General features: G+C 39.3%; 3 protein-coding genes across 14 annotated transcripts in view; 2 read left to right on the forward strand and 1 right to left on the reverse strand.

The window, feature by feature from the left end:
* The first annotated feature begins 101 nt into the window (after positions 1-101).
* LOC124413080 (exonuclease 3'-5' domain-containing protein 2) lies at positions 102-3,222 on the forward strand. The gene is made up of 7 exons (XM_046893426.1): positions 102-1,048; positions 1,162-1,303; positions 1,380-1,679; positions 1,784-1,908; positions 2,017-2,399; positions 2,495-2,865; positions 2,935-3,222. The coding sequence occupies exons 1-7, from the start codon at positions 813-815 to the stop codon at positions 3,160-3,162; spliced, it is 1,785 nt and encodes a 594-aa protein (XP_046749382.1). The 5' UTR covers positions 102-812; the 3' UTR covers positions 3,163-3,222.
* Positions 3,223-3,459: 237 nt separating this feature from the next.
* LOC124413085 (mitochondrial import inner membrane translocase subunit Tim16) lies at positions 3,460-4,197 on the reverse strand. Of its 3 annotated transcripts, none has more exons than XM_046893437.1 (2): positions 4,028-4,197; positions 3,460-3,947 (listed from the first exon to the last, which is right to left on the reverse strand). In XM_046893437.1, the coding sequence occupies exon 2, from the start codon at positions 3,928-3,930 to the stop codon at positions 3,541-3,543; it is 390 nt and encodes a 129-aa protein (XP_046749393.1). In that variant the 5' UTR covers positions 3,931-3,947; positions 4,028-4,197; the 3' UTR covers positions 3,460-3,540. The 3 variants fall into 3 exon arrangements, with proteins under 3 accessions (XP_046749393.1, XP_046749394.1, XP_046749392.1); XM_046893438.1 differs by having other exon boundaries at positions 4,071-4,185; XM_046893436.1 differs by having other exon boundaries at positions 3,460-3,997; positions 4,071-4,177.
* A 1,270-nt stretch (positions 4,198-5,467) lies between these two features.
* Positions 5,468-26,243, forward strand: part of LOC124413076 (potassium voltage-gated channel protein eag) — a 39,796-nt gene continuing 19,020 nt past the window's right edge. For 4 of the 10 annotated variants that reach the window (XM_046893409.1, XM_046893416.1, XM_046893414.1 and 1 more), the window contains exons 1-5: positions 5,468-5,558; positions 7,053-8,134; positions 18,126-18,226; positions 19,608-19,740; positions 21,187-21,198. In XM_046893409.1, coding sequence (XP_046749365.1) covers positions 8,056-8,134; positions 18,126-18,226; positions 19,608-19,740; positions 21,187-21,198 — 325 coding nt within the window. In that variant the 5' untranslated portion in view covers positions 5,468-5,558; positions 7,053-8,055. Of the gene's footprint in view, positions 5,559-5,823; positions 5,929-6,382; positions 6,467-7,052; positions 8,135-18,125; positions 18,227-19,607; positions 19,741-21,186; positions 21,199-26,243 lie in introns of those variants that run through there. The other 6 variants (XM_046893413.1, XM_046893415.1, XM_046893418.1 and 3 more) reach the window with 4 other exon arrangements.

Raw genomic sequence — 26,243 nt, forward strand, 5'->3', positions numbered from 1 at the left:
CGAAGTTTTCTCTACACACTCTAAGGAAATTGAAATTTTTAGACAGCGAGTTCATCACACAAAGAGACGAGAATGCCGCGAGAATATGTATAACAATGACTTTATGCGATTTAAATTTCTTGAAATGCACCCTCCATATTACTACAATGCATTGTGGGATAATTTTAGCAGCCGCCAAGCGGCTAAAAAAAAAGAACTAAGAAACCTGTCGCGTTTATCAATCTGTCACCTGTCGTCACAATTGAAGTACGGTTAGGTTTGGTTAGGACTGGGACGCCGATCCTGCTGTATCAATAATTACGTTTATACATACGTTGATATCCAACGATAATAATCACTGACGCGGCCTACCTCGGTAAAGACACATGTATGTACGAAAGAATTTTACTCCTGAGCTTAATCCCGCGGGGAGACGTAATCCCGAAAATATTATCATTTTTTTCATGAGGTTTTATATCCGATTATTTGGTCAGGATTCAGAGAATGGTAACTGGTAGTAAGCAGGTCGGAGGTTGAGTTCAATTCTCCGAATTCAGAATCATAACAACGTCCCTGTGACTGAATGCGTGAGTGAATGTGGGATGTTTATCACCTAGCATTGTATTAAGCGAGTTGAGCATCATTCTTCTCTGGGCATTTGTGCCTGTTGTTTACTACCACGGGGTAGCTTGAACCTCTCTTATTGAATTTAATTTTAGTAATTTATTATACAAATATTTATTATTACTCAATTGTACATATATTAATATACATCCATATATAGATTTATAAATTATCATACTTACACTCAATTTAACGTCACGCGTTGAAAAATGTATCAATTTCGCAAGGATAACATATTTTTCGTGTGTATGACAGTAGGATTGGCTCTTGTTGCTTCTAAGTACCGTAACAACGTGCTGCGAAGCGTGAGGCAGTTCTGCCAGAACGTATTTGTTTTTAATAAAAATTTAAGTATCGAAGATAAAAATTTTTACGTCGAGTCAGATAAAGTGATTTTGGTAAAATCCCCTGAGAAATGCGATTACGCCTTGCAGCGTATTCGTCAGTAAGTATGCTCTCTGTATTTATTCCATTCATCTTATTGACTCCCAATGCCATCGTAACCTTCTCCTCCCACTTGTCCGCTCGACTTATCGTATTTATATTTATTTTTCACAGTGACTTATCAGACGGAGTGTTGGGATTTGATTGCGAATGGGTCAATGATGAACCTGTTTCCTTGTTGCAATTGGCTACCTCCAACGGATTGTGTGTCCTTTTCCGCCTTGACAAAATCGGCTATGTTCCTGGCAAGCTTAAGGTGCAAATTTTAATCATATCTCTACTGATTTATGCTATATTAGATTTCATAAGAATTCCCTGTTATCAATTTATAGGAATTGTTGTCGAACAAGCGTATACTCAAGGTTGGAGTGTCACCCTATGACGATGGAAGGAAGTTGACCAGAGATTTCGGGTGTCATGTATACGGAACTCTGGATCTTAGAGAACATGCCAGAAAGCTGGGCATTGCCAATGCAGCAGGATTAGCCGCACTTTGCAAGGAGTATTTGGGAATAGAAATGGACAAAAATGCAGCAGTGAGACGCAGCAATTGGAACGCTGATTGTCTCACTATGGAGCAAATTAATTATGCCGCATGCGATGCACTGTCCGCCGTCCTAATTTATCACCAAGTGAGAAAAAAAAATTTCTCATTCATATTCGCAATTGCTCCTTTCGTCATTCAAAAATTTCAACAGTTTCCAACATTGCTTCACATTACTTTAACGATATACAGATGCTGAAGAGAGCTCAACAACAACGGTCTTTATGGGGAAGCTTTGTTATAAATCTGAAAAATATTTGGGATCAGTCCGAAGAGGACAAACTGGGTAATCTACTGCAGGGAAATCTAGATATGAGGTCTGTTTCCGTTCTTATTCTTTACCTCTGTCAATAGAACTTGAGCTCTACACACTTTTCATGTTATGCCAAATTCAGGTTAATTGAAAAGAAATTTTTATTTTCAAGGTTCAAGGCTAACCCAAACAACTTAATTCATAAAAATAATCAGGAAACTAATAACACCAATTTGAAAATCAAGAACAAATCAACAGTAGTGACAAGAAACAAACCACTATATCATAATTGCTATTTGCAAGCACCAGATGGTGATACGCTGTGTACTTGTGATAAAAAAAAAGCGACATGGTACGTTGAGAAGGGACTGGGAACTGTGGTGCAGGAGGAACCCTACACTGTAAGATTGAAATTCGAACCATCTGGAAGAGCCCAGGGTGAAGTTGGACGATATTATACGCAGGTCAAGATAAACCGTTGCGTTGTTTGTGGAGCGACGGATAAATTCATAAGAAAAAACGTCGTACCTAGAGAATATCGAAAATACTTTCCTGGTGAGTACAAAAATTCAAGGGTAAATATGTGATTGGTGTTAGCTGAAACGAAATTTGAACAATTTTAAGTAATCAATCGAATAAATAACTTTCAGTGGTCATGAAGGAACATCAGTCTCACGACGTATTACTGCTTTGCCCGACTTGTCATCAAATGAGTAACATGCAAGATATCCGTATGCGAAAGCGATTAGCTGAAATGTGCGACGCCCCGTTATCCGGACCATCCATAAGTGTAGACGATGCCTACCAAAGTCATTGGAGAAGACTCCGTTCTGCTGTGCGAGCTCTTCGGAAAGAGTCTAGTCTTCCCAATCAAAGACGTCTGATATTGGAATCACACGTTTCCGAACTGACTGGACACAAAGAAATAACGCCGCAGTTATTGGATGAGCTTGATCAGCAAATAAAAGCTACGCACCCCTCAGTATCTGTGCAAACGGGCCGTACACCACACGGATTGAAGGTGTCTACCGATGTTTCCAACATCCCTTTAACTATTTGCACGCTTCTATATGAAACAAAATTTTTACAGGTTGTAGAGTATTTTGAAAGTCAGCCTGGTGGTCTTGTCGAGTTGGAACAGCTTTGGAGGGAGCACTTTCTATCCGCAATGGAACCAAAGTACATGCCCGAATTGTGGTCAGTCTGCCACAATCAGGAGCGTCTACTAATCCGTCTACAGCAACGCAGGATAGAACCACAAGACGCAAAATTGGCCGGAATACTTGAAAATGACCAAAAGATCAGCTGCCATGTGTAAGCGTGACATTTCCTGTGTAAATAACCGATTATTTTTTGAATATAATATTCCCTGCGGTTACTATATGTTTTTATTTTTTTTCCTGTATATACTTTATTCACGTTACTCAGCAAAAGCTGACTAGAGAGTAAAATAACTCTGATGTCTCATGATATGGCGGTGAAAGTTACTGCCATATATTGCATCAGTTTGGTCTTTGCCAGTGCATCTATATTTCTGTAATCTAAATTCCTTGTTGACCCAATCCTAAGATGGTATGTTCATTATATCTAAAAAAAGAACGAGACAACGTAGATGTCACATATCTATTACTGTTTATTATTAATTAATATATACAAGTATAATAGCGATAGATTTGAAAGACTAGACGCTAAGTGGCTAAGTTTCTTTGCTCTTTTTATGAGGGTCAGGAGCAGCTAGTTCCTGATTCTGCAATTCTTCGTCGATGCGTTCCTTGGCTCTGAAGACTTTGGATTGAAGATAGAACGATCCACCTTTGGCCTTGTCGTTAGCCTCCATTAAATACTTGAAATTACGTTCCAACGCTTCCTTATCTTTGAGGCTCTCTATGTTCATGATGCGTAGCGCCTCGTCCAAAGTTAAACCACTCCGGAGGTTCGCAGCTGCTCTTTCTCTACCTTGAGCACCGCCGCCAGCTCTCTTGGCTGCCTCTCGACTGGCCGAGATTTCTTGACGAAGAGCACGCGCGAATGCTCGACCCACGACCTGTGTTCCCAGGACGATTATCTGCGCTATGTACTTAGCCATTGTCTCGGATTTGTCTCCTGCAGAGCAGCCACACATATAAATTATATAAATTGTCACTTCGCATAACCTACAGCTAGGTTTTCAAGGAAATCCTAACCTTTCAAATGTCACTGTTTGGGCACTGTTGTATCGAGTTGTACCTGGTGGAGGTGACCCGTTCGTTACAACATCATTGGCGACCTAACCTCACTTTTTGCGCATTTCTCCACGGCTGCCATAGCGTGAATTCGAATGCTTAGACGCTGGGTGAACCGCAAAACGAATCCGATATGATTCGAGATGCGCATGCAGGATTCATCTATCGCGTCGTGTCGATTCCAATTACCCTGCAATCGAGGGTTTCGGATTCGATTATCTGCGGCGGGTAAACACTTTGAATTCAATTAACAGGGATCGTCGCCCGTCGTTAATTATACCTAGATGTCGTCGTATAGCTATACTTCGTTATACGTATTATAACCACATGGCCGAGAAGCAGACATACGCCAGGTTAACTTATTGGACATTTGACACAGACACATGAACGGTGTGACCTACGAGATATATAGATATGTATGTATTTGTTTGACAATCTTACGGTAAATGAAAGCAACGATTCTATTCATAGACGGTTTTAACATTTAAATTGTGAGAAGTGGAACATTTGCGGAGTTCGAAGCGTGAGAATCGATCGACTGTTCCAGCTATGCACACCTTTTTTCCTCTCCACATATCTCGTTGTCTTATCCTCATTCCATAATTAAACTATGAATTGATAATTTTCCTGCAATTCTTCTTTTACCGTTCCTAAGAAAGTTATAAAAAATAATGGGTCGTCGTGGCATAGTGAGAAAATGAGATGGAAAGAAAAACGGAACCAAAATTACAATGTTTCCCTTCATCACAGGCTACTGCTAGGGAATCTAATTTTACAAGGATTTCATTCGGAGGTATAGTGGATATTACATTCTGAAATGTACTTTTCGTTCTTGCGCTTGGCATGCATAATTCGGAAAGGTGATGGAAACATTTCGTAGTTCGCTTTGCTCAACGTTACACCGAAGTAGAGATTACTTGGTTGTTTTTTTTTTCCTTCTACTTCTTTTTTACGCGTTCTCGTTTTATGCAAGGGTATTTTCCTTCTACTACTCTGTATGGCAAGCAAATCCCCTTGGCGTGAATTTAAATTTTCATATACCGTTGACGTCACTGCATGTCTCCGGTCTCAAATTTTCATAACGCGCAAGTCGAGAAAAACCGCCGCGTCACGGATTCGCATTTCTCTAATAGTCACGGTAAAATATATTCTCGACGCTCCTCTTACTCCAGACTCTTATCTATCGGATTAAAATTCATTCCGCAGATACGATATCCGACAAACGAACGTTGAAATCAATCCGTCTCCTTGAACCACCGCGTATTGCAATACAAACGATGCTGTCGATACGCGCGTATAGGTCGTGTGTAAATGGGGTTGCCGGCGAGGTGGCGCCCTCGGTTTTACTTCGATCGACCGACCGACCGACCGTCCGTCCGTCCGCATGTCCGTCAGTACCGTAACTAGCGGCCGTACGAACCAGTCGCTACTCGGTAACGAAAAAGGGTTGAACTTTCGAACACAGGAGGGATATATATTATCAGAGTAAATTGTGCGATCTTAAATATTGTTGAACAAGCGTATAACATACGTGCGATAAACTTGGATTAATTTGGTTTTTACGATATGACGATTGCATTGCCCTGCACGCATTTTCTACCGATCATTGATCAAAACTACGATCGGCTAGTATTGTCGACGACGAATTTCACTTACGAAGATAATTGAATTATCAATGAAAAAAAAAAAAAAAAAAAGAAGTGAGGCGGCGTCAGAGTGTCCTGCTGTTAATATTAAATTTTAACCGAGAATTTCACTTCTTATATGGTATTCTACGTCCGGATGATCGACGTGAGATGCGAGACACGATGATTTGTACGAAACTATGATGAATATTGTTTACGAATAAATATTACAAGGGGGTGTGTAGAATTTTATCAATATATTTTATCAATACCAAACGAGAATCCGGCGTAACTTGAGTCGCCTGAATAAAAAAACTACAGTTCTACGATTCGCTGTTAACATTTCAACAGCTTTGAACGATTTTACGTCTAATTATTATGTTCGGTTGCAACCTTTCCTCCAATACAAATGTGTACGGTTGTTGAATGTCAATAATAACGCGTATGTCGTTCACTCTGGGGCGAAAATTCATCCGCAGTACAAACCTGACCACTCAACATCTTTTTATGTCCGTATCAGATGGAACACTCGTTGCAAATCACTGCGGAGTCGCGAAAGCTTATAACCAGCCGAAGATGATAATTCTTCTTTTCTTTCCGTTCCTATTTTTTTCTCCTTTCATTCTTGTCGACGAGGTAAAATAAGAGAATTTATTAGATACCTAAAGTAAAGCGTTATCACTCACTTGACAAGTGCTTACGCATGTACACATATTTAATTGTTCGGTGGAAAAAAAAATGCCCAGCAGTTGCCGCCTGAATTTTACTCGACAAGGTAGGCAGTTGAACCCACGTATACATAAACGGTAAGCGGGTTGCCATCCTCGCCGAGTCTGACCCAACCTGGCCGTTACTACTTCGGGGGAAAATTCGACGCAGATTTTCCGCCGCGTGTGAAAATGTTGTAAAAATTTACGCGGCTGTCTTTTCGATGTTTCTTTTTTTTCCTTTCCTTCTTTCTTACCCTCGAGATATCTCCGGCAACAAAGAGGCCGCTGATCGTTTCAGTAATTACATGCGCATTGTTCCAGGATAATCGCGAATAGAGCCGGACCCTTACGCTTGTCGGTGACACCATTCTTACAATCTCCGAGTCTCTCGTGTACACCTATATTTATCCGAGTATAGATCTTTCTTGCGATTTTCCTAGTTGTGCGGAATGCTGAACAGGGAGCTCTGAAGAATTTTTAGCTTCGAATTTTCTTCAATCTTTCGAGTTACCTCGTTACGTAGATTCTCAAAACCAATGAATATGATTAAAATTTTTAACGGTGCAATTCACCGTGATCTAATTTTGCAATTATAAGCCGAATGATTGGGAATGAAAATTCATTACATTATACTGTTGTTTCTTTGATTAGGAGCTTGGCGGATGTTCTTCGCGAAGAATCTGAAGCTGTAGAGACATTTCAGCTGGCTCAGGGGATTGGTAGAATGAAAATGGAAAAAGAGAAGGAAAATAATATCGGAAAGATTGACGATGAATGGTGATGGACTCTCAATAGGAATCGATACGATACTCGGTGATTAAGGGTTGCTCGCGTAAGCTGGCGGGTGTTTAAGCGTGTGTAATGCATAACTAACCATCGGCACTCGGTAATAATAAGATACGGTATAAGCAACAGAAAAAGTGAGGAATTGTAGTGAGTGCAGGTATAAAATGTTGGGAACTTGTAACGACGACGATGACGCCGAAGATGTGGAGAGCAACAGAGAAAACACAGCAAAATGTCGCGAATCTGTGGAAGGATTGTGGTTAACGAGGATAGACAACGACGTGAATTCATTGTCTGCAATTATAGACGTCGGATCGTCCCTACGGGAGAAAATAAACGGCGATCATGTATACGAGAAAGAAGTACAGGTGACAGAACAGCAGTTGCAAGGCCACGAACGCGTTTGAACGTTAATTTCGCGAATATTGTAATATAAATAAAATTGCAATAATATATATATATATATATATATATATATTTAATATATATGTTTAGTCGCTAATTGAAATATAGAACGATGCTAACAATGATATACACCAGAAAGAAATGTAGGTGACAAATAACTATCTGCGACGTATTAAAATAAAACAATTATAGTAATAACAACAGCAACAGCAAGAATAACAAAAACAAAAATAATAATAACTACAATACTATACCCTACGCGTGTATATTTAAAAAGAAACGTGGAGTTTGCGCTAAATGCAGTTTGTCGCGCTTAAAATAAATATATAGGTGTATATATTATATATTATATATACACACGTTTGAAAAGTTACCCAAATGAGAAAATGGTTTAAGATTTATTAGCTCCGTGATTGCTAAGATCTTAAACCGCGACAACAACTGAAGATTCAAGGGTTGAAGGATGCCAGGGGGTCGTAGGGGCCTCGTAGCCCCGCAAAATACATTTTTAGAAAACATCATTCGAAGGAGCAGCAGCCAACGTAAGTAAAGAACCTCACTGTATCATGTTTCGAACGATTTTATCAATTTTTTTGATTAATCAAATACCGCCAGGTTTTTTGTCCATTGTTATTGTTTCTGCATAGTGAAAAGTAGATAAACTAAATGACTAACAACAAGTTCAGTTGATTTTTACTCTCGATTACTTTCGACTACGGATTCCAACTTGACAAATGTCAGAATTTATCGCCAGCCGAAAAATAAAGCCGATACATCGGTGCGGAATCGTTGTATATTTTACACATGTGACATTCGCGTAATCCCCTAATTCCTAGAGCTTCTAAAGTCTGTCTTAAATATAAAATCCTCTAGAGATTTTTTTCGAAGCTCTTATATTCACGTTTCGCCGATGCTTGTTCGACCTGCCGTAACTATATATGTATATGTTACATACATGACATGTACTCTATATAGGTACGCGCTTCGTTCAGTTGGCCCAGAATTAATCTAGACTGCTGCTAGATATACGTCATATACCTACGTTATACACGTCGCTGAAGTTTCCATAACTAACAAACCATGCAAGGGATTTAAACTGAACATAACGATAAAATGATAAGCAGAATCATCAAATTTGGATGTTGAAAAATTGTAAAATTTATTGGATTCTTCTTTTCTACTCTTGTTCTTAATCGTCATTTTCACTGCGGATCCATTCGATGCATACCTGCATAGATTCGGGAAAGTTATTATACAGGAACACATTAATATCGTACGCACGTCGTCCGCAGTTAATACAGTATGTATAATATCTGTCGGTGTATGTAGAAGATCACAGGTATCCTTACCATTTTCGTATACACACAGCAGACACACGTATACCCACCAAAGTAGGTATAATACGCCCAACGGCAGAGGAGAAAAGCTCTTTGAAAGCAGAGTATCATAAATAATAATGAACCGTATCGTTGTGGCGTCTTTGCGCCGCTGCGAGGAGATGATCCTGAGATTTGACGTCTGGCACATGGACGCATACTACGTGCATACGTGTATATCCTGCATCCGTACATATGTACATCGTGCGATTGCTATATGTTTCATAGTTCAATGCATGCGGATGTGTGTCTGTGTGTGTGTGTATTCGCATGATGTCGCGTGCGGATTGGCGAAGCAATTCTCACCGACGAGGCTGCAATTACGCGAGCAATGGCAAACACGGTTTTGGGTGGTAAATAACGCGAATTGCGAGTACACGCTACCAGCTCCAGTATATAGCTGTATACAATATCGTATACGATTCGGGGGGGATTAGATTCTACAAAGATTGAAAAAACAAAAAGGACCACGCAATATCGAATTTATAAATGAAGCTAAAGTTCGAATTACGGACTTCAAAAATGTCGTAAGTCTAAATGTGGATGAGTTGAAAAAATAGAACGGTCGGTGTATAGAATCCCAAAGAGTAGAATCGTTAGAAGTCTCTCTCGATAATACAGAATCGCATAGAGATCCTAAAATTTGCCATTCATTGTATTTTTTTTTTTTTTTTTTTGCACTTCGACTTATTCTACATTTTCCTCCTTTAAAATCGGATATATTGGTCCTTCAATCAATCGGTCATCATAGTTTTGCTACCCCCATCAGCTCAAATGAAAGCTAATAGCCATGACTATTTTAGCAGGAAGCACGGCGAAAGGCGGTTTCTTTTAATTCCGCTTACCGTACCTGTAATCAGGCCGTGTATTAATAATTGATAACGAAGGGTTGAAGCACGGATTTGACCCGCGCCCAGCTCCACCGAGAGGCCCTTTGTATAATGTATTCGCTGTTAATCTGCAGCCGGGTGATTATCATCGGACTCTGGGTTAAAAACTAGGGAGGAAATCGAGGCATCCCTTGCATGCCGGGAAACATAAGCGGAGTTGGGGGGATGTTTTTTCACCCTCCGCATAACCTCCTCAACCCAGAGAGGATTGACTCGTTTTCGCCCGTTTCCGCGAACCTTCGACAAAGTTCGGCAGGTCATTGGGTCAAATCTGCGAAGCACGTAAGGGTCAATCCGCGGGTTCCAGGGACGGCTGCAGGGGGGTGCAGAATATAATGCGATATTATATACGTACACATATACCTGTATGTACGCTATTTAATCTAGAGGAGAGCGATGAGAGCTTGCCAAAATTTAATCACATTTGTCAAAGATAATTTATTCATGTTTAAACTTCAATCTGTATTCCCCCTCAATTTACGCAAACATTTATTTCATCATCTTCCTTTTTAATTGAGCAACAATGTTGAACACTGAACTTTAATGCAGCTTTGTATAATGCAAACTTGATTCATTCTCTATGCTCAGCATAGTATAGATATATAGCTACATTTGGATCGTTGAAAGAAGTTGCGGTGCTTTTACCGGTAATTTGAAATATTTGATTTGTTTTCTTTACGCTTCTTCATTTTTATTCTCGTTTTTTTTTTTTTTTTTTTTTTTTTTTTTTTTTTTTTTTTTTTTTTTCTTACCGTCAGAGTAAGCAAAGCAGGTGCGAATTTATTTCTTTGGGGCATCGCGTTTGTACGTGTTATTATCTTAATAGTTTCAAGTTGACCGACGGTCACGCGGGTGCGATTATATAAAAAGAACACAAAAAAAGAAAGAAAGAAAGAAAGAGAGAAGAAAAAAAAACAACACGAAAGAAGATAAAATACTGCCGCTGTAGATATAAATATGAAACTTGGTTTCAAGCGTGAATAATGCTTGTGAATATATAGGTATAATAAATAAGAATGCAAGTATATTATAATTATTATGTACAGGTATACGTAATAATTACAAACTCTGAGCTATAAGGTCCGCATCGTGAGCTGTATAATAATTAATCCGGATAAAAAGTTTTCAGGTGAAAATAAATTAGCGTGATTTCTTACATTATATCTAGAAGTATAATAATTACAATTCTCGTCACACGTTTTCTGAACACCAACTTTCGGAGTTTGATACTTTTGTTTAGCTTAGCTCCTGGGAGGTAGAGATGGAAAATTCTGACGATGCTTGCGGACGGTGAGGGAAACTTTTGTATTTATGTAAAACGAATTCCGCGCGAAAGCTGGTTTGCCAATTTTTCTCTCACCCGCGAGCTGTGTATTCGCCATCCAAAATATACATGTCTGTAGGCTTAGCGTATAAAGAAGTCGGATCAAATTATCGTTAAGAAGAAAAATTCAGAACGTTACAGCGAATTATTCGCACAGCTTGACAGTTTATGCGATCGGATATAATATAGCTTATCAAGCTACGGAAATTACCGAGTAATAGTCTCTCCGCTGCTGCAGTCGACCATTGGCCAATTTTGGCAGGCTCAATTTATTCACCCCTGATCCTGCTGCAGGTACCTGTAATTATATATACATATGGGCAGACTTCACCCACATACACTGACCAAAGTTAACGAGCTATTAAAATTCCTAAGTTGAATTTATTGACTCAATTTTCTCTCTCTCTCTTTATCATACCTACATGTGCAACACAAAAATTCCGCAATATTTTATCCCCAGTGGGAAAATTAGCATACAGTTTTTCCATTCGATGTAATGTATAATCCGCATGCGACTAAAGAATTATCTTGATGTTGGTGTGTAATTAATATTACAAGATGGTTTATACGCGGCGTGCGATTTTCAGCTTTCACGCGAAACTCGAATTTTGTCCCTATACATGTATAGCTATGTAACCAGTAGAGGGAGAAAGAGAGAGAGAAGGAGAAAGAGGCGGAGAAGAGAGGACAGATTTGTCAGCAGTCGCAAAGTGAAAGAAAAAACGGACCTTGTTGGGCGGAGAAATTCGATAAATTGAATAACGCGATGAAACGAACTCTACAGAGGGTGTGGATAATTGGCCGAGGCGGAATAATATTGACGGTGACAAATATCGGATATTTTTCAAACACCTCTATCGCCGCCGTATAATGAGCATTTTATAAATAATTTCCCTGTGTGTGTACGAGTATATCGTTCGACTCGTGACTCTTTGCCGTTATCGTAAAGGGGTTCAAAAATCCACGCGATTCTCTGCTTCCTATCACGAGTCTGAATTGCACCATTTACTTGCAAAGCGGTTTAAGCAAACTACGCAAGACTGCGAGTTTGATTGTCGAGAAGAGTTTTCAGGGTATATGTATGGGTTTAAACCATATATTGGTGTATGTACAGTACATGCGATGTGCGTCTTAGACTCGGTAAATTAGCATTATAATAATTTGAGGAAAGAGACGCGTGCGTGCCGATTGAGATAAAATTCGGAAAAGAAAAATCACGCTTTCGTGAGAGTAAGAAAATATTTATATTTCGCGTGCCAGAATCAAGCTTGAGTTCGAAAATCACCGAATTGCGCGACTCATTGCTATGCAGATCTTTATATTTTCCCGATACTATGCGTGCATATAAAACACTGAAATCGCGGTGTGAAAATTGAGAATTAAATATTCTTTCCTATCTCTTTACACCGTTGTACTTTATATGATAAGGTATAAAGATAAGAAATGTCTGAGCCTCAAAAAGCCTGCTTTCTTATTTATGCAAACGCAATGTAATTAACACGATTCATTGTTCACCCCGAGTATAATTTATATGCTATTACGGTATACATAGGTGCATATATTATAGACTTGTAAAAAAAATCATGAATTTTATATACCTGTATATTGTAGCATACGCGGTATGTATGTATAGTAACAAGTTGTGAGATGTACAATTGTAATCGTATTGGAAATCGACAAAGAAGACCTAAGTTGCAGCGGATATTTTCGCACATATCGCCACTTTGAATTTCATGCGAAGTTTATGGGATTTTCGCACACAATATTTATTCATCCCGAGACCGACGTTATCCCAATTTATTCAAGCTTTTCCGATTTCACGTTCACATTCGCACAATACAAATGTGTGTACGTTGCAACACCTGAACACGGAGCTTAGGGGCGGAAAAGATATTTCGTTTTGTAAATTGTGTCGAAACGTGAACGAATATACCAGCTGCTGAGTGTGAAACCGATGTACAGGCGTGACTGATACCGATTTTTTTTATTTTTTCGATTTTTATCTTACCTACTTTCACACGTTTCAATTCGCTTCGCCCGCAGTTACAGCGCACAAATCGCATCACCTCCTGCCAGCCAAACGAGATTAACTTCAGTTATTTTCCCCTGCAAATAGGTATAACTGACATATTATAGCTACTGCGCTTGGTAATCGTGCAGATCCAGATTGTGTGCAACAGAACCTTTTATGTAGTCCAATTTAATAATCTCAAAACTGGTTCACGGACCATAACTGCAGGTTCGCATATATATATATACACGAATCTCGGCAATTGTGTTCTACCGCAAGATTCACTGAAGGGGTAAAAACAAATCCGCAGTACCAGCTATGTATAATAATAAAAGCATGGAATTATTCGAGGCGAACGTTACGTGACTTTAAACCGTGCTTCGAATGCAGGCAAAGTTAAAGCTTGGCCGTAATTAGCGTCGGGTATGGAGAAAGAAGAAAATTGATTCAAAGGAAAAATACTAACACACAAGGGAAAGAAAGAAGAATAAAAAGAGTGATGAGGAGAAGAAAGAAGCTAGAGGAAAGGTAACGGAAAAGCACGAGGCGACCTTGAAGCGAAATGGTATAGAAAAAGTTTAAAAAATTCCTCAAGTCCTTGGCGCGCTGCAGATTAAGGCCTAAAGATTGTAGTCAAGCAATAATGGGGTGGAGGGTGCGAAAAAAAATACGTCCTCCATCCAGGATCGTTACGAGTATTTGCCAAGTGCGTGCAGCACATGGCTGCAGGGTTGCTGGTACGGCATATCAGTCAGAGAAAATTCCGGTTCGCACCTTGACCCGTGTTGTACGTCAAACAGCGATTTAGCAAGTCAGTGTGCAGCAGTTGCGGCAAAAGGCGCCCCGAAGTTTTAACCCTCGCGTGAGCATCAAGATTAAGGCCTTGGCTGTGTAGCTTGACCTTACTTACCGCGCGATATAATATTGTACACATTGCACCTACAGAGTGTTTCCAAGTAAGCCTCGCAGTATGTTTGGTTGCCTACCATCAAGGGGAACAAATATCGGTAAGACAGGTCTGTATTACCGATATTTGTTCCCCTCAGTTATAGGCAACCCAATACATTGTGGCGTTCACATGTAAACACCCTGTATATGTTACCTGCCCTCCATCGCAAAGCGAAAAACAAGCACTCTTCGCGCAATCAGCGCTGGAAAACTTACGATTTTCGAGTTTCTTGCTCTGCGTGTTTCATGGGTACGACGTTGGGTCCTGTGCACGAGGATACATACCATTGCAATAATTCTCCTTACGTTGCCTGTTCGTTATTCGCCCTCGAAACCCAGTGCTGACGGTGACTGGCGTGCCTGCACGATAGGCGCATTACAGTTTTCTTATGGTAGACGCGTGTACCTATACATATTATTATTCGTCTCTGTGTGAGTTTTCTCATTTATCAACCGTCTGAAATGGTCGTGCACGCGGCTGACTCCCTGCGATATCCGTCGGTGTGTATTATGAGTGTATAAACAGTTAGCCTTGAACCGAACCCTGCCTACGTCGTGATTATTCCTTATGCTGGTTGGGTACCTCGGGAGTTTTCCGTGAAACTTTTCGCTCAACGCCGGCAGATAGGCAATCGTACCTACGTTTTGAATACCCGGCAATACGGAACGTAGCCACGGTTGCCTATCCGTGGGCGTTGTGCGACGAGTTTCACAGAAAACTTTGTAAGAATATCTAAGCTCACCTGATTTTTCATCACGATCGGAAATCTTAGAGCTTCCGGCTTCTTGCAAATTATACGCTTCAAAAAGCCTTGCGTTGACATTATAATAATACACGTTTAAGGTATAACTGCGGTTTATTTTCAGTTTATTTGCAGCTTGCGGCAGCTGCAGTTGGAAAGGAGAATTGGTAGGGAGAAAAAAACCTTCCCGGCAATATATAATCGTTGAGAAAAGCTGTTGACTAACCTTGCGAGGAAACCTTTCATTTTCTATATACTAATATACTGGGATCGACTTCTGACAACCAATTATATGTATACCGCACAACGAAAAAAAGAGGGAATATATTGCAATCGTTTTTGTAAATCGATTCGCCTAGGATCCCTGATTGATGTACGATTATCACAATTTTATGTTTATACCCCAGCCGGATCAAGACAAATCATTTGCGACGGGCAATTTATCGTCTTCTTCTTTTATGTTGAATTCGTTTACCGATATGTTTAGTACCCTTATTGAAAATATGAGAGTATACCTTGGGCATAATTCAGTCGTGAAATATACCAAACATTGAACCTCTAATTTTTCGATGCGACATTTGAAGACATAAAATAATATGGAAAAAACTAAAAAAATTTCAGGAAAAAAGAAAACGTGAATCTATTATTTCAAAATTTTTATTTGACTGCATCATGGTGAAGCACGAATCAGCTGCATTCGTTCGCTTGAATGGTGGAGGGGGAAGAGGAAGACGAGGGGGAAAGTATATACCCGCGGGTTTGAGGCACTTGGAGGTTTTCTAAGTAGGAAAGTTCATTAAAATCTCCACTGCGCTATTCTTACGTGCTGTTGAATATACACCATATTCCACGCCACATGCATACAACACACTTATACACCTCACACATTGATAAGCATAGTTATAATTGCACAAACCGTTCAACTTATTTCTCACCAAACGGATCTACGTCTTTCGTATGCAGAATCGCGATGCATTAGTACGACACAATTAGGTGTCGGTTATACTAATATCAGCTACAGTGCAATACGTTCAACGAGCCACAGATCAACAAGTGACAGAGAGGGAGGGAGAGGGAGAGAGAGACTCGAAGTGCACCCTCGAAATACCTCGAGTGTCACCGTATACGGAAGTGCTTTTGAACAACGAGTTTCACCGATATCGCTGCATCAGCAGCTAGCTGGGCGCAACAGTTGAATATTCTATACTCTTCATCCCCCTCCGAAAGATACATTCGACGTGAATTCCGATCCGGGGCTCGATTCCAATTAATCACTGTCAAACATCGCGCACCCCTTTTCCTATGGACCACTTCAGAGTTTCCCTACGAGTCTGATTTTCCGGGGGTGCAGACTCTTCCATTGTTTGCACCCTTCTAATTACCACCTCGCCTCGTTATGCCTATAATTTGCAAGCTCTCCGGTTACCTTCCGCATCGCGATGTTGTTACACTCTTGGCGAAAGCTTTTTCTCCATCCGATAACGCCCAGCGGTGTCTGCATTGTGACCTCAATGGATCGCGATGCATGGAAATGGAGATCGAAATTGCAGTCAGCTGCTACGGCATTTGGCACTTGCTTCCACCTTCATTTCCATCCGGATCCCTTCTTTGTGCAATTAATCACGCGTGAACTCTGTGCCAAATTCGAATTCTCTCAAATCGACACTCCGCACGCCAACGGTACACGTCTATAAGGGGGTCGAGCGGGTTGCAACGAAAATACGGGCGACGATCTTCCCTTACGAAAATGCACACACACATGTATGTATCTATCTATCATACCTAGAACAAGAGTGGGATCGAGGCTTTTAACGCTCCTGCCACTCCTTGCGGTCTTTTAACGAAAGTGGAAAACCGCTGCGGGAGTTTTTCCTCATCTTCTTCCTCGTCCTTTTCTCCTTCTTCGTCTTATTTACTTTCCTTACTTGACAGAATTTTTCTTTTTCTTTTCAACTCTCTTATTTTACCGAAAGTGTTTATCCTCATTCCCGCAGGAGTTAGTAGCATACTTCTGCAATAATATATCTGACCTTGAATTCGAAAATTATCATAGTGATAGTATATAATCATTAATACGATGATTTTGCAAATATCAAGCAAGCATAAATATCTAATCACCAGTCGATTTCGTGCCTGAAGATATTTCTGGCACGGATCGAGATAACGGTGGAAATAGTTTGAAGGGCGCGACCGGTCGAATGCATTATACCTATATACGTTACGATATACGTACGCAGGCATCTGTATATACCTGTATATATAGACACACGCGAATATACTCACACAAGTATATAACCACTTTGCGTAGCCATGGAAATTTTCTTGAATTTGCAATTCAATTTCGCCTCGACTCTTTGATGATATACGTCTTCTTATTAATTGATTGATCACCCTGATGAAAGGGATCACAATTCCAACGGTTCTGCAGGCTCGGAAAGTGGCGCGTATGTATGTACATTTCGTGATGCGGGAGACATTTTCCACCGTCGACGTCAACGTCGACGTCGTCGCCGGCGTCATATATCAATTCGAAACTCAATTTAGGTATAAAAATGAAAAAGGCCACTATATCATCTCCCTCCCCCTTTACCGGCGTGTCCGTGATGCGTCATAATACGACGTTTTTCCGAAAAAAGAAACACAAAACGTCGAGAGAAAAAAACCTTACACAAGACTACGTGTATCGCGGTATACGATATATATAACAGCACGCAGGTCATCCCCTTTGCACGGGGTGAGTTTGGAGCGTTTTTTTATATATATATATATATATGTGTATATATATATGTTCGCTTCTTTTGCAGGAAAAGTATCACGACGCGTATATGATATATTGCTTTTCGAACACGAGTGTCGAAGAGCGTAACAAAAAGCACGATCTGTATTATAACCCGTATACCTGAAATGTTATATTTGTCAACGAAAAGTTTAAACTCGACCCGAGGGATTGTGCCATCGATACATCCCTCGAGTTAATTTTCAGAACACATTCTATTCGTGATGTAAAAATGAGACATTATACAGTTACAATTAATATCATCCACGGGGAATGTTATGTGGACGAGGCGGAGATACTTACGGGGTGAAATAATTGTAGATTCGAGTATTAATTTATGCAGGTGTAATGATATACTTTGAATTTATTTACAACAATTGACATATTTCATTCGGATTTAGAATAAATTTTCATGCACCTATTCGCTGCGGAATAAGTTTATTTGAATTATTATTCTTTTTTCAGCTGACAGCAGTTTCCTCCTAGCAAATGCCCAGATAGTGGATTTTCCAATTGTCTACTGCAACGAGAGCTTTTGCAAAATTTCCGGCTACAATAGAGCAGAGGTGAGGCCATTATTCCTCTATTATATCCCATTACTTATCATATACGCTACATCCGGTGTTCTTCCTTTTCTGCAAGCGTTTCTTTCTTTTTTACCAATTAACGCGTGACCTCAAATCACGGAGATAAAACTCGATCGGAAGTAATTCACCCCTTCTCCCTTGGAAAATCGCGTAAATTCGATTTGAAGCGCGAACTAGGTATGTGGAACACACTGCAGATCGTACAGCAAGCAGCAAACTGCCCGACATTCCGAACGAATTTCTTTTCAAACTTCGTTCGGCTCTCGGTAGGTACATACATAATTGTATATGTATGTATAATGTATTAAAACTCGTGTCTAATCAAGAAAAATCGAATGGCTATTCATCGAGCTTCGTCAGGCGAATTTAACCGTTATTTTATTTATTTTTTTACTTCTTTTTTCTGTTTTGTTATTCACGACACAGAACGGTCTGTGTAAAAATAAAACGATTTCAGCTCGTAGAAACTATTTTTCTTTATTCTCTTTCAAATCGTGATCGCACGCTTTTTCTTCCGTTTAAAAATCGCACAATTATTCTGCGAGAGTTTTAATACCATCTTATTTTGAAAACGATATGTTTAATGTTAACGATAAGCCACGGTTAGCGGTATTACAGCTTTGCACCGCAGAAAAGCGCGATTAATACGTACGGAAAATAACTATTGACCTAGATATTAAACTGGGTCATGTACCCTATAACGTAGGTGAATCGGTGGAACAATCTATCTTGAGGAATTTGCTGTCTATTGTATATAGATATAAGTATTCTATTCATGAGTGCCGAATATATGTGTGTATATATATATATTTATATATATATAAAATATTATTATAGATGCGTAAAGAATTTCAGATGGATTTCCGTGCGTGACTCCGGGATGATATTTGAGTTCGTACACTATGACGATTTATATTTTCTGGATCGTTTTATTCGCTCTGAAAATATCGTATTATACGTATAGATTTTAAAGCTCAGCAGTATATAACTTATATATTTATATATATACACGAGTAAAATTTATTGCCCCAAGTTAATCGCTGCTAGATTTATCGTTGGGTGAAAAGTTTCAAGGACTGCCCAGCTGGGTATATAATTGTATAAGGTATGTTCGTAATTCGGTGCGCAGAGAGTTGAGATTGTGTATTATATTATTGGTATGAAGTATACCCTTATACTGGAAAAAGCTCTGCGATCTGATAAAATATAAACTGACCTACAAAAGAGATTTTATTGCACGCAACCGAAAAATCTAGCAGTCAAGTATTGTTATACGTATTATATGTATAATTCGAATTATATTAATCGTTTCATTCGCTTGATGGATGTTTAATTTATTTCGTCTTTTCGCTCACTGCAGGTGATGCAAAAGTCATGTCGTTGCGCTTTTATGTACGGCGAACTGACCGACAAGGAGACGATATCCCGGATCGAGGAGTGTCTGGAAGGGCAGATACACGACCAGTTTGAAATTCTACTTTACAAGAAAAACAGTAAGTGCACTTACCCCGGGCGATCGGATCGATCGTTACACTTCACCCATGCGGTCTTTTGTGCCTGTATTGCAGACGCGATTTATGTCTGCGTGATGTATAGCATACCTTACGTATCAATATGACATCCTACGTCATGCGTTTCAAAGATATTTAACATATAATATTACTCAACGACCAATCGACAAGCATCGTTTAATACTTGGTACTTTCAGCATCTCTGTTTTCCAAATATATTTACATACGTGTACTATAAAGGTGCAAATAGAATTTGCAAATTCACACAGAGACCGTTTTCACGACTCGTATAATTGCCCTCGTTGCAATATTAAAGACGGTCCAAACCTGGCCAATTGTTTACAAAAGAGTTTAATAGAAACGCGTTAGATTTTATCCAGGGCGAAAATATCATCGTGTCGTATATAGAGCCACCTATAATTAACAAACCATTCTACACTCTCGTCATTTCGAACAAGTATTTTGACCCTTGACGAATTTCATCCAGCTATTCGATGTAATATAATTATACAGCGATTTATAAAGCAGCAAAAAATTGCACGCAAATGAATCTGCCTGCCGTTACAGATAGCAATAGTAATACATAATTTATGTGGAGACAGAAACGGGAATCGATACGAGATTCTTTGCTCATTGTCATTGTTATTGCGGTTGACGCTCGACGAGCGGGAAAAATACTTGACGAATGATATATATCTATACGGCCCTTTCTCTAATTTCATTCTACAATCTTACTTTTTTTCTCTATACATATTGTGTTGTTCTCTGGATGCAATCGTTACTGCTCAAGTGCTTGCTCAATTATACATGTAAACGTATACAACATATCGATCGATTGTTGTGAGTGGAAATTTTTTCATCTACAACAATGAAACGATGTTATTTGTTGCAGCGTATTATAGGTATAATAATAGTTGAGCCGGTATACTAGCGTTGTGTTTCATTACACTGACGTTTCATTCTCAGAAATGATTATAATATTGTAGAAATAGATAAGAATCTTTCACGATAAAAAATCATAAAATATTCTAGATCACTGACGTATGTAGATTTTGATTGGAATATTAATATAATATTTTTATCTTTTTATTTATTACCAATTATATTATAATATATCATACGGAATGTTGATCATTTAGACGAACATTTCAATGTTTATTATTGTACCATGTACATCGATCATATCACTTCAAATATAGCCATCAACGAGATTTTGTTAGATTTGATTTTCTTGTTATTTTTATTTCTCTGCTGCTCGTTTTAATTGTTTATCACAATCGATTTTTAATTTCGTTCAGCTTCGATTGAATAAAGAATATTATACAATCCTTGAAGTTTTATGACGGTGTAACGATGTGATATAATATTCTTTAAAATGGACACTGTTAAACGTGAAAAATAAATAATTGAAGGTAATTTTGTTTAAAGGTACCCCACGAGGTATGTGTAGCACAACTCAAAACTGCACTCAAAACTGCCTGTAAGTCACTTTGATCCAATAAAGAAACAAAATACAACAGCATATAACACACACGTCAGGCGCGGTATATTATTTATATACATGTAAATATATGAACAAACCGTTTCGTCAGAATTATATTTCTTGATTGCAATTTTCATACAAAGTGTACATTCGTTTCGTGAAAAAAAAATCCGGTTACACTGCATACACAAGTTACTTCCATTCGCAGAGATGTTCTTACGCCACAATTTTTTCAAAATTTCACGACAAAATTTTTTCTACCACTGTAAAACGACGAAAAAATCTCCTGCTCAATGTGACTTTGAGCTACATGTTTGGCATACTTTGAAATCGGCTATAAAAAAATCGACTACGGCATCCTTGAGTTATGTTTTCGTCAGAATTGATACGAAGTTCAATGAACCATGAACTGGATGCGAAGTGCAGTGTGCTGTGCATAGAATGGGAGCAGTTACAGGTACAACTTGTCGTGTTCTTCATTTATGGATTCCGGCTTGCATCGATATATCTACACCTGCACGCGTTTCTCTCTAGACAATAGCAAATGTGTCAAGGGGTATACCGGATTGTCCCGATTCAAGAAAAGAAGACAAAGTCCTGGTTGTCGGTGGTTATTGTATCGCGATAATCGACGTCGAAGCTTGGATTAAATCGTTTTTCGCGAAATCTGCAACAGCGTAATTCCCTCCCAAAGTTTGCCAAGCACTGTAAGCTCCGTGTCGGAAACTTGATTATAATGAACTGCTTAATTTGAAAATTCAAAACTGGACTAATACACAATGCCCGTGAACATGTGATAATATTCAATCGAACTAATGACCCGTCACACTGCAGAATTGCAGAGTGAGCGTTACTGCTTACTCCAGATGAAGAGATCGTATAAAATGCACTACTCGTGATTAACGAACGTTTGATGAATAAAAATTTCCCACTCTGCATCGGAGATCGGCTTCTCCTCGTCGAGTTTGATTTGAGTGATTGTCCGCTCGATAAAATACAGTAATTGCACGTCCGGGATTACTTGAGCCGCGAGGCTTTAAGCGTCCAATAAAAATCCTGTAAAGGGCTCTGATTTCTCGCTCCACCCTCTGCAGGGTATATTACTCTTGGTCAATTAATCACCGTTGGTAATAAGCCGCGATTTTTTGCCCATCAAGTGTATAATACTCGTGCCCAGTAGCTATTATAAGAGAATATGACAAAGTTCTGGCTCGTTTAGAAGTTGTAAAAGTACGAGGAGAAAACGAATGAATAGAAAAATTCTAAGCTGTGTAACGGGTCAGACCTGAAAGACAGTTCTGAGATTCTACGAGACAATTTATTGTCAGTTCTAACATTCGACTGGTTTTCCGAGCGCGTGCAGCGGCTGGATCCGAAGTTCAAAAGTGCAACAGTCCACAGCGACAGATATTTTAACTAGGACGGAAGGACAAGAGAATGGAAAACTATTATTGTCACGTTAGTAAAATAATCAAGAATTTATGAAAAAATTTATTATCAAAGCTTCAAGGCCGCGCGTGGAGATACACAATATTATACACATCACTGTTAGCACATGAGTACTTTATGATAATAATACAAGCGGTTATTATATCTTCGCACAAAATCTCCCCGTATTGAAAGATTCATACACGTCATTTGCATGAATTAATACGATATCTATAATTCTATACAATGTATCGCGTGTATGCGTGATCAGAACTCAAGGCACTCCGGGGATGTTAACGTTTAAGGGTACATATTTCTACCATTACTGACCGAGCAAACTCCTCCATGTTTTTCATTAATAGTCCCCTCTCCGCACAATTCGATAATGGTAAACACAAAATGCGGTGCAGGTAGGTATGGAAAGTGCAGATAATCGGGGAAAATTTGTTAGCTTCGTTTCGAGGTCTCGTAAAATCGTGTAAAATGGGTGTGTATGTGTCAGAAAAGATTGTAATTAATTCACAGACTGTTGCAGTGAGACGGTTAACACTTTTTTATTGACACGATACAGTAGTACAATAACGACTTAACAGATTGTAACTGTAAACTTATTGAGCAATTACTCGACTGCAGTGCAGCTACTGGGGTGTATCACGCAGAGCCGCTTTCTAATCCCAAACAAAAAACTCTTGCTTTCCCCACTGTCCCAAAAGGGATGCCCAAAGCCCACTCTATCACCCCTTAAAAAACCCCAAGCCTCTACATGACACAATCCACTCATGGTTTATGCATCACTCACCACCATCAGGGGCCTGGGAGGTTTTTTTCAGAACACACTCATTAGATTCAATCTCTTCTGCAACCATAAAGCCCAATTCCTTGGCGCCTCGCCCTTGGAGTTGCATAAACATTGACCGGGGATCGACAGCGTTGTCCGGACTCAGTTTTGTTTGAAATTTTCAAACTCGACAGCGATGCGATAAATATGTATACATTACGCCCCCCTATAGGTATGGTATACCGTGAGATTAGGTGAATACCCAACGTTTGGATCCCTAATTATAGGCAACTGGGGGTACATACAAGTTCACTGTGAGCAGCGCCTAGTTTCGCCGGGACGACATCAGCCGCGCGCTAGTGGATTCAAACAAAAAATCTGAAACTCGAAGCTTTGCTCAAGGTGTTGTGTGCCTTGAATTGCCTATAATTAGGGGTCCTTACGGTGCGCATCTACGTAATCTCACGGTATGTAGCTAGCTGTGTCAGCTCCGTATTGACAGAGCACGGTAACTGGGTGGTGGTGCGAAACGACCTAATTGAGCAAACCTGAGAGGGTGGAATTTGCCGAGCCGAGGAGTGAAGTGGAAGTGGAGTGAGGGGAAGACAGAGCCGAGTCGTGATGAGTTCCGGTCCTCCTCGCTCGATTTTCTTTATACAGCTGCCGTTGCTGCTGCTGAAGCAGAGATGTGCACCGTGTAATACACCTATACCTGATACATAATGCACAACACCATCGGCTTACCAGCTCCCATTTTTCCCCGCTTTCTGAAATTGGACCGTCTCACCTTTCGCCCCTGGGAACACCTTGCTGCTCTACAGCTTCGTGCCATGAAATTAAATAGCGCAACCCGGTATTACAGATTGAGTAGTATATGTATAGCAGCTGGGCGTGGGTGTCGATATTCGCTCGTGCAGCATCACATTTATGCGTCTGGGAGTTCGCATTTTTGTCTTATGTACGGGAAAACTCCCGTGGGAAAATTTTTACCCACCTCTATTGCGTGCTTTTTTATTATTCTCCATTTCTGGTCATTTTTTTCATCTCTCTCAGAACGAACAACTTCAATCTGTAATGTTATCGCCCCGTATTATTGTTTCAACTGCAAAATTTCTTTTCGCTATTCAAATTGCCGCGTCAACTTCTCTACCTGCATATTACACCTATATATTATACCAAGGTAATGATCGTCCGAGTATGCTTATTTATCAAGAAATTATCGTCGCTGATGCGTAGTATTATCATACTCGTCGGCACTTTTCATCTCCCAATTAACGCCGGTCTCGAATATACACATATATGTATATATGTGTTCTTGAATCTGAAGGGAAAAACGTTAGCTCGCTACATTTAATTTGTTCATCGAATCGTTCAACTCACTCGCATTGTAGATGTGTGATGCACCGCCGATACTGCACAATTCTGCCTTCGACGTGAAAACCAGTCGAATTGTTACGCTGCGAAAACCGACTGGACGATGAAACAAACAACACGTAACTAAACTGCAGCTATATCCTCGATTTCTGCAGTATATTCGACAAAAGAATTTAACAATAAACTCACCACCAATCGCGTATAGACGTACTTATAACTTTGTGATATGTGTCAGACTTTGCAGTCTGTTTTAGGCGAACGGTTCAATTTAAATTCATCCACACAGATCGTTTGAATTCTCAAAAAACAACAAATTCGGTCACTATTATTGTACTAGTCTTTTTAGTGGTCTAAAAACGCAATACCTGCAACGTATCGAAATGAGTGATGAATATAGCCTGAAATGAAAAATTCTATAAAGTCTTGCCGCATCCTGGTCTAATAAAAAATTGGCTTCAATTCAGAGAGATCTGGAGTTGAAAAAGAAAATAAATAAACAATTGACCGAAGTTTTTGTCCACGTTAATTAACCAGCTCGTGTTGCATTGTGCAAAATGAAAGCCTAAACCAATTCGTAAATAAACTGAATTCATGTAATTACACCCTAACAATATTACTGATATACTTAACCGTCACATTTCGCAGACATCTTAGAACCATATTATATTATATCTATATGACTACCACTTATACATACGAACTTTATTATTCAATTGCTTTATTAATTATCATAGTTATATTTATTACTCACTACGTTATATTTAATTAGCCCCTTTATCCAATAGCTTAATGCATTTTGCATGCTTTCAACCCAATGTCCATACCTGTATGTATATGACATAAAAACATTGTACATTTATTATATAACGCATAGATTCATAGGCATATTTACACAATTATATAGTAGCAGAAAGCACATATGCTACCTAGGAGTGCTTCGTAGACCTGGTAATGCTAACCAGATGATTCCAGATTCAGTTCATTGCCAGTTCATTTGCACATAGGTACACGAGTGCGCATACATTTGTATATAATTACGTACAGACACATAAGAATATTATCTTTACACGCGTAAGCGCATATTCACGTATTATAAGTCGCGACTTTGATCATTTATAGTGTCATCATATGACCTTATAAAAGACATCGATTTCATGTGTCGTTGTACCTCATGTTAGGCAAGGCATGTTGAATTTTCAGAGACGGTGCACTAACTTATATATAGAAAAATATCACACTCACCGATCTTTTCTTCTAGGATTCTTTTCTGCGTAGTACCTCACCACAATTTTTATACAAGCATATGATATATGGTTTATTTTTAACGTATGACGATGATTTTGGGGTGAACGACATATATTTTTTTTTTTTTTTACTAAGAACAAAGCGCTTTGAGTCGACTTTTTGTTTGTGAAGAAAAAA

Source organism: Diprion similis, chromosome 12 (assembly GCF_021155765.1).
Source record: "Diprion similis isolate iyDipSimi1 chromosome 12, iyDipSimi1.1, whole genome shotgun sequence".
Classification (NCBI taxonomy): Eukaryota; Metazoa; Arthropoda; class Insecta; order Hymenoptera; family Diprionidae; genus Diprion; species Diprion similis.

Excerpts from the sequence above, each read along its gene's own strand:
- LOC124413080 (XM_046893426.1), top strand. The coding sequence starts at position 813 with ATGTATCAATTTCGCAAGGATAACATATTTTTCGTGTGTATGACAGTA. Across the intron at positions 1,049-1,161 it reads GCCTTGCAGCGTATTCGTCA|TGACTTATCAGACGGAGTGT; the intron begins GTAAGTATGCTC and ends TATTTTTCACAG. Across the intron at positions 1,680-1,783 it reads CCGTCCTAATTTATCACCAA|ATGCTGAAGAGAGCTCAACA; the intron begins GTGAGAAAAAAA and ends AACGATATACAG.
- LOC124413085 (XM_046893436.1), bottom strand. The coding sequence starts at position 3,966 with ATGTGTGGCTGCTCTGCAGGAGACAAATCCGAGACAATGGCTAAGTAC.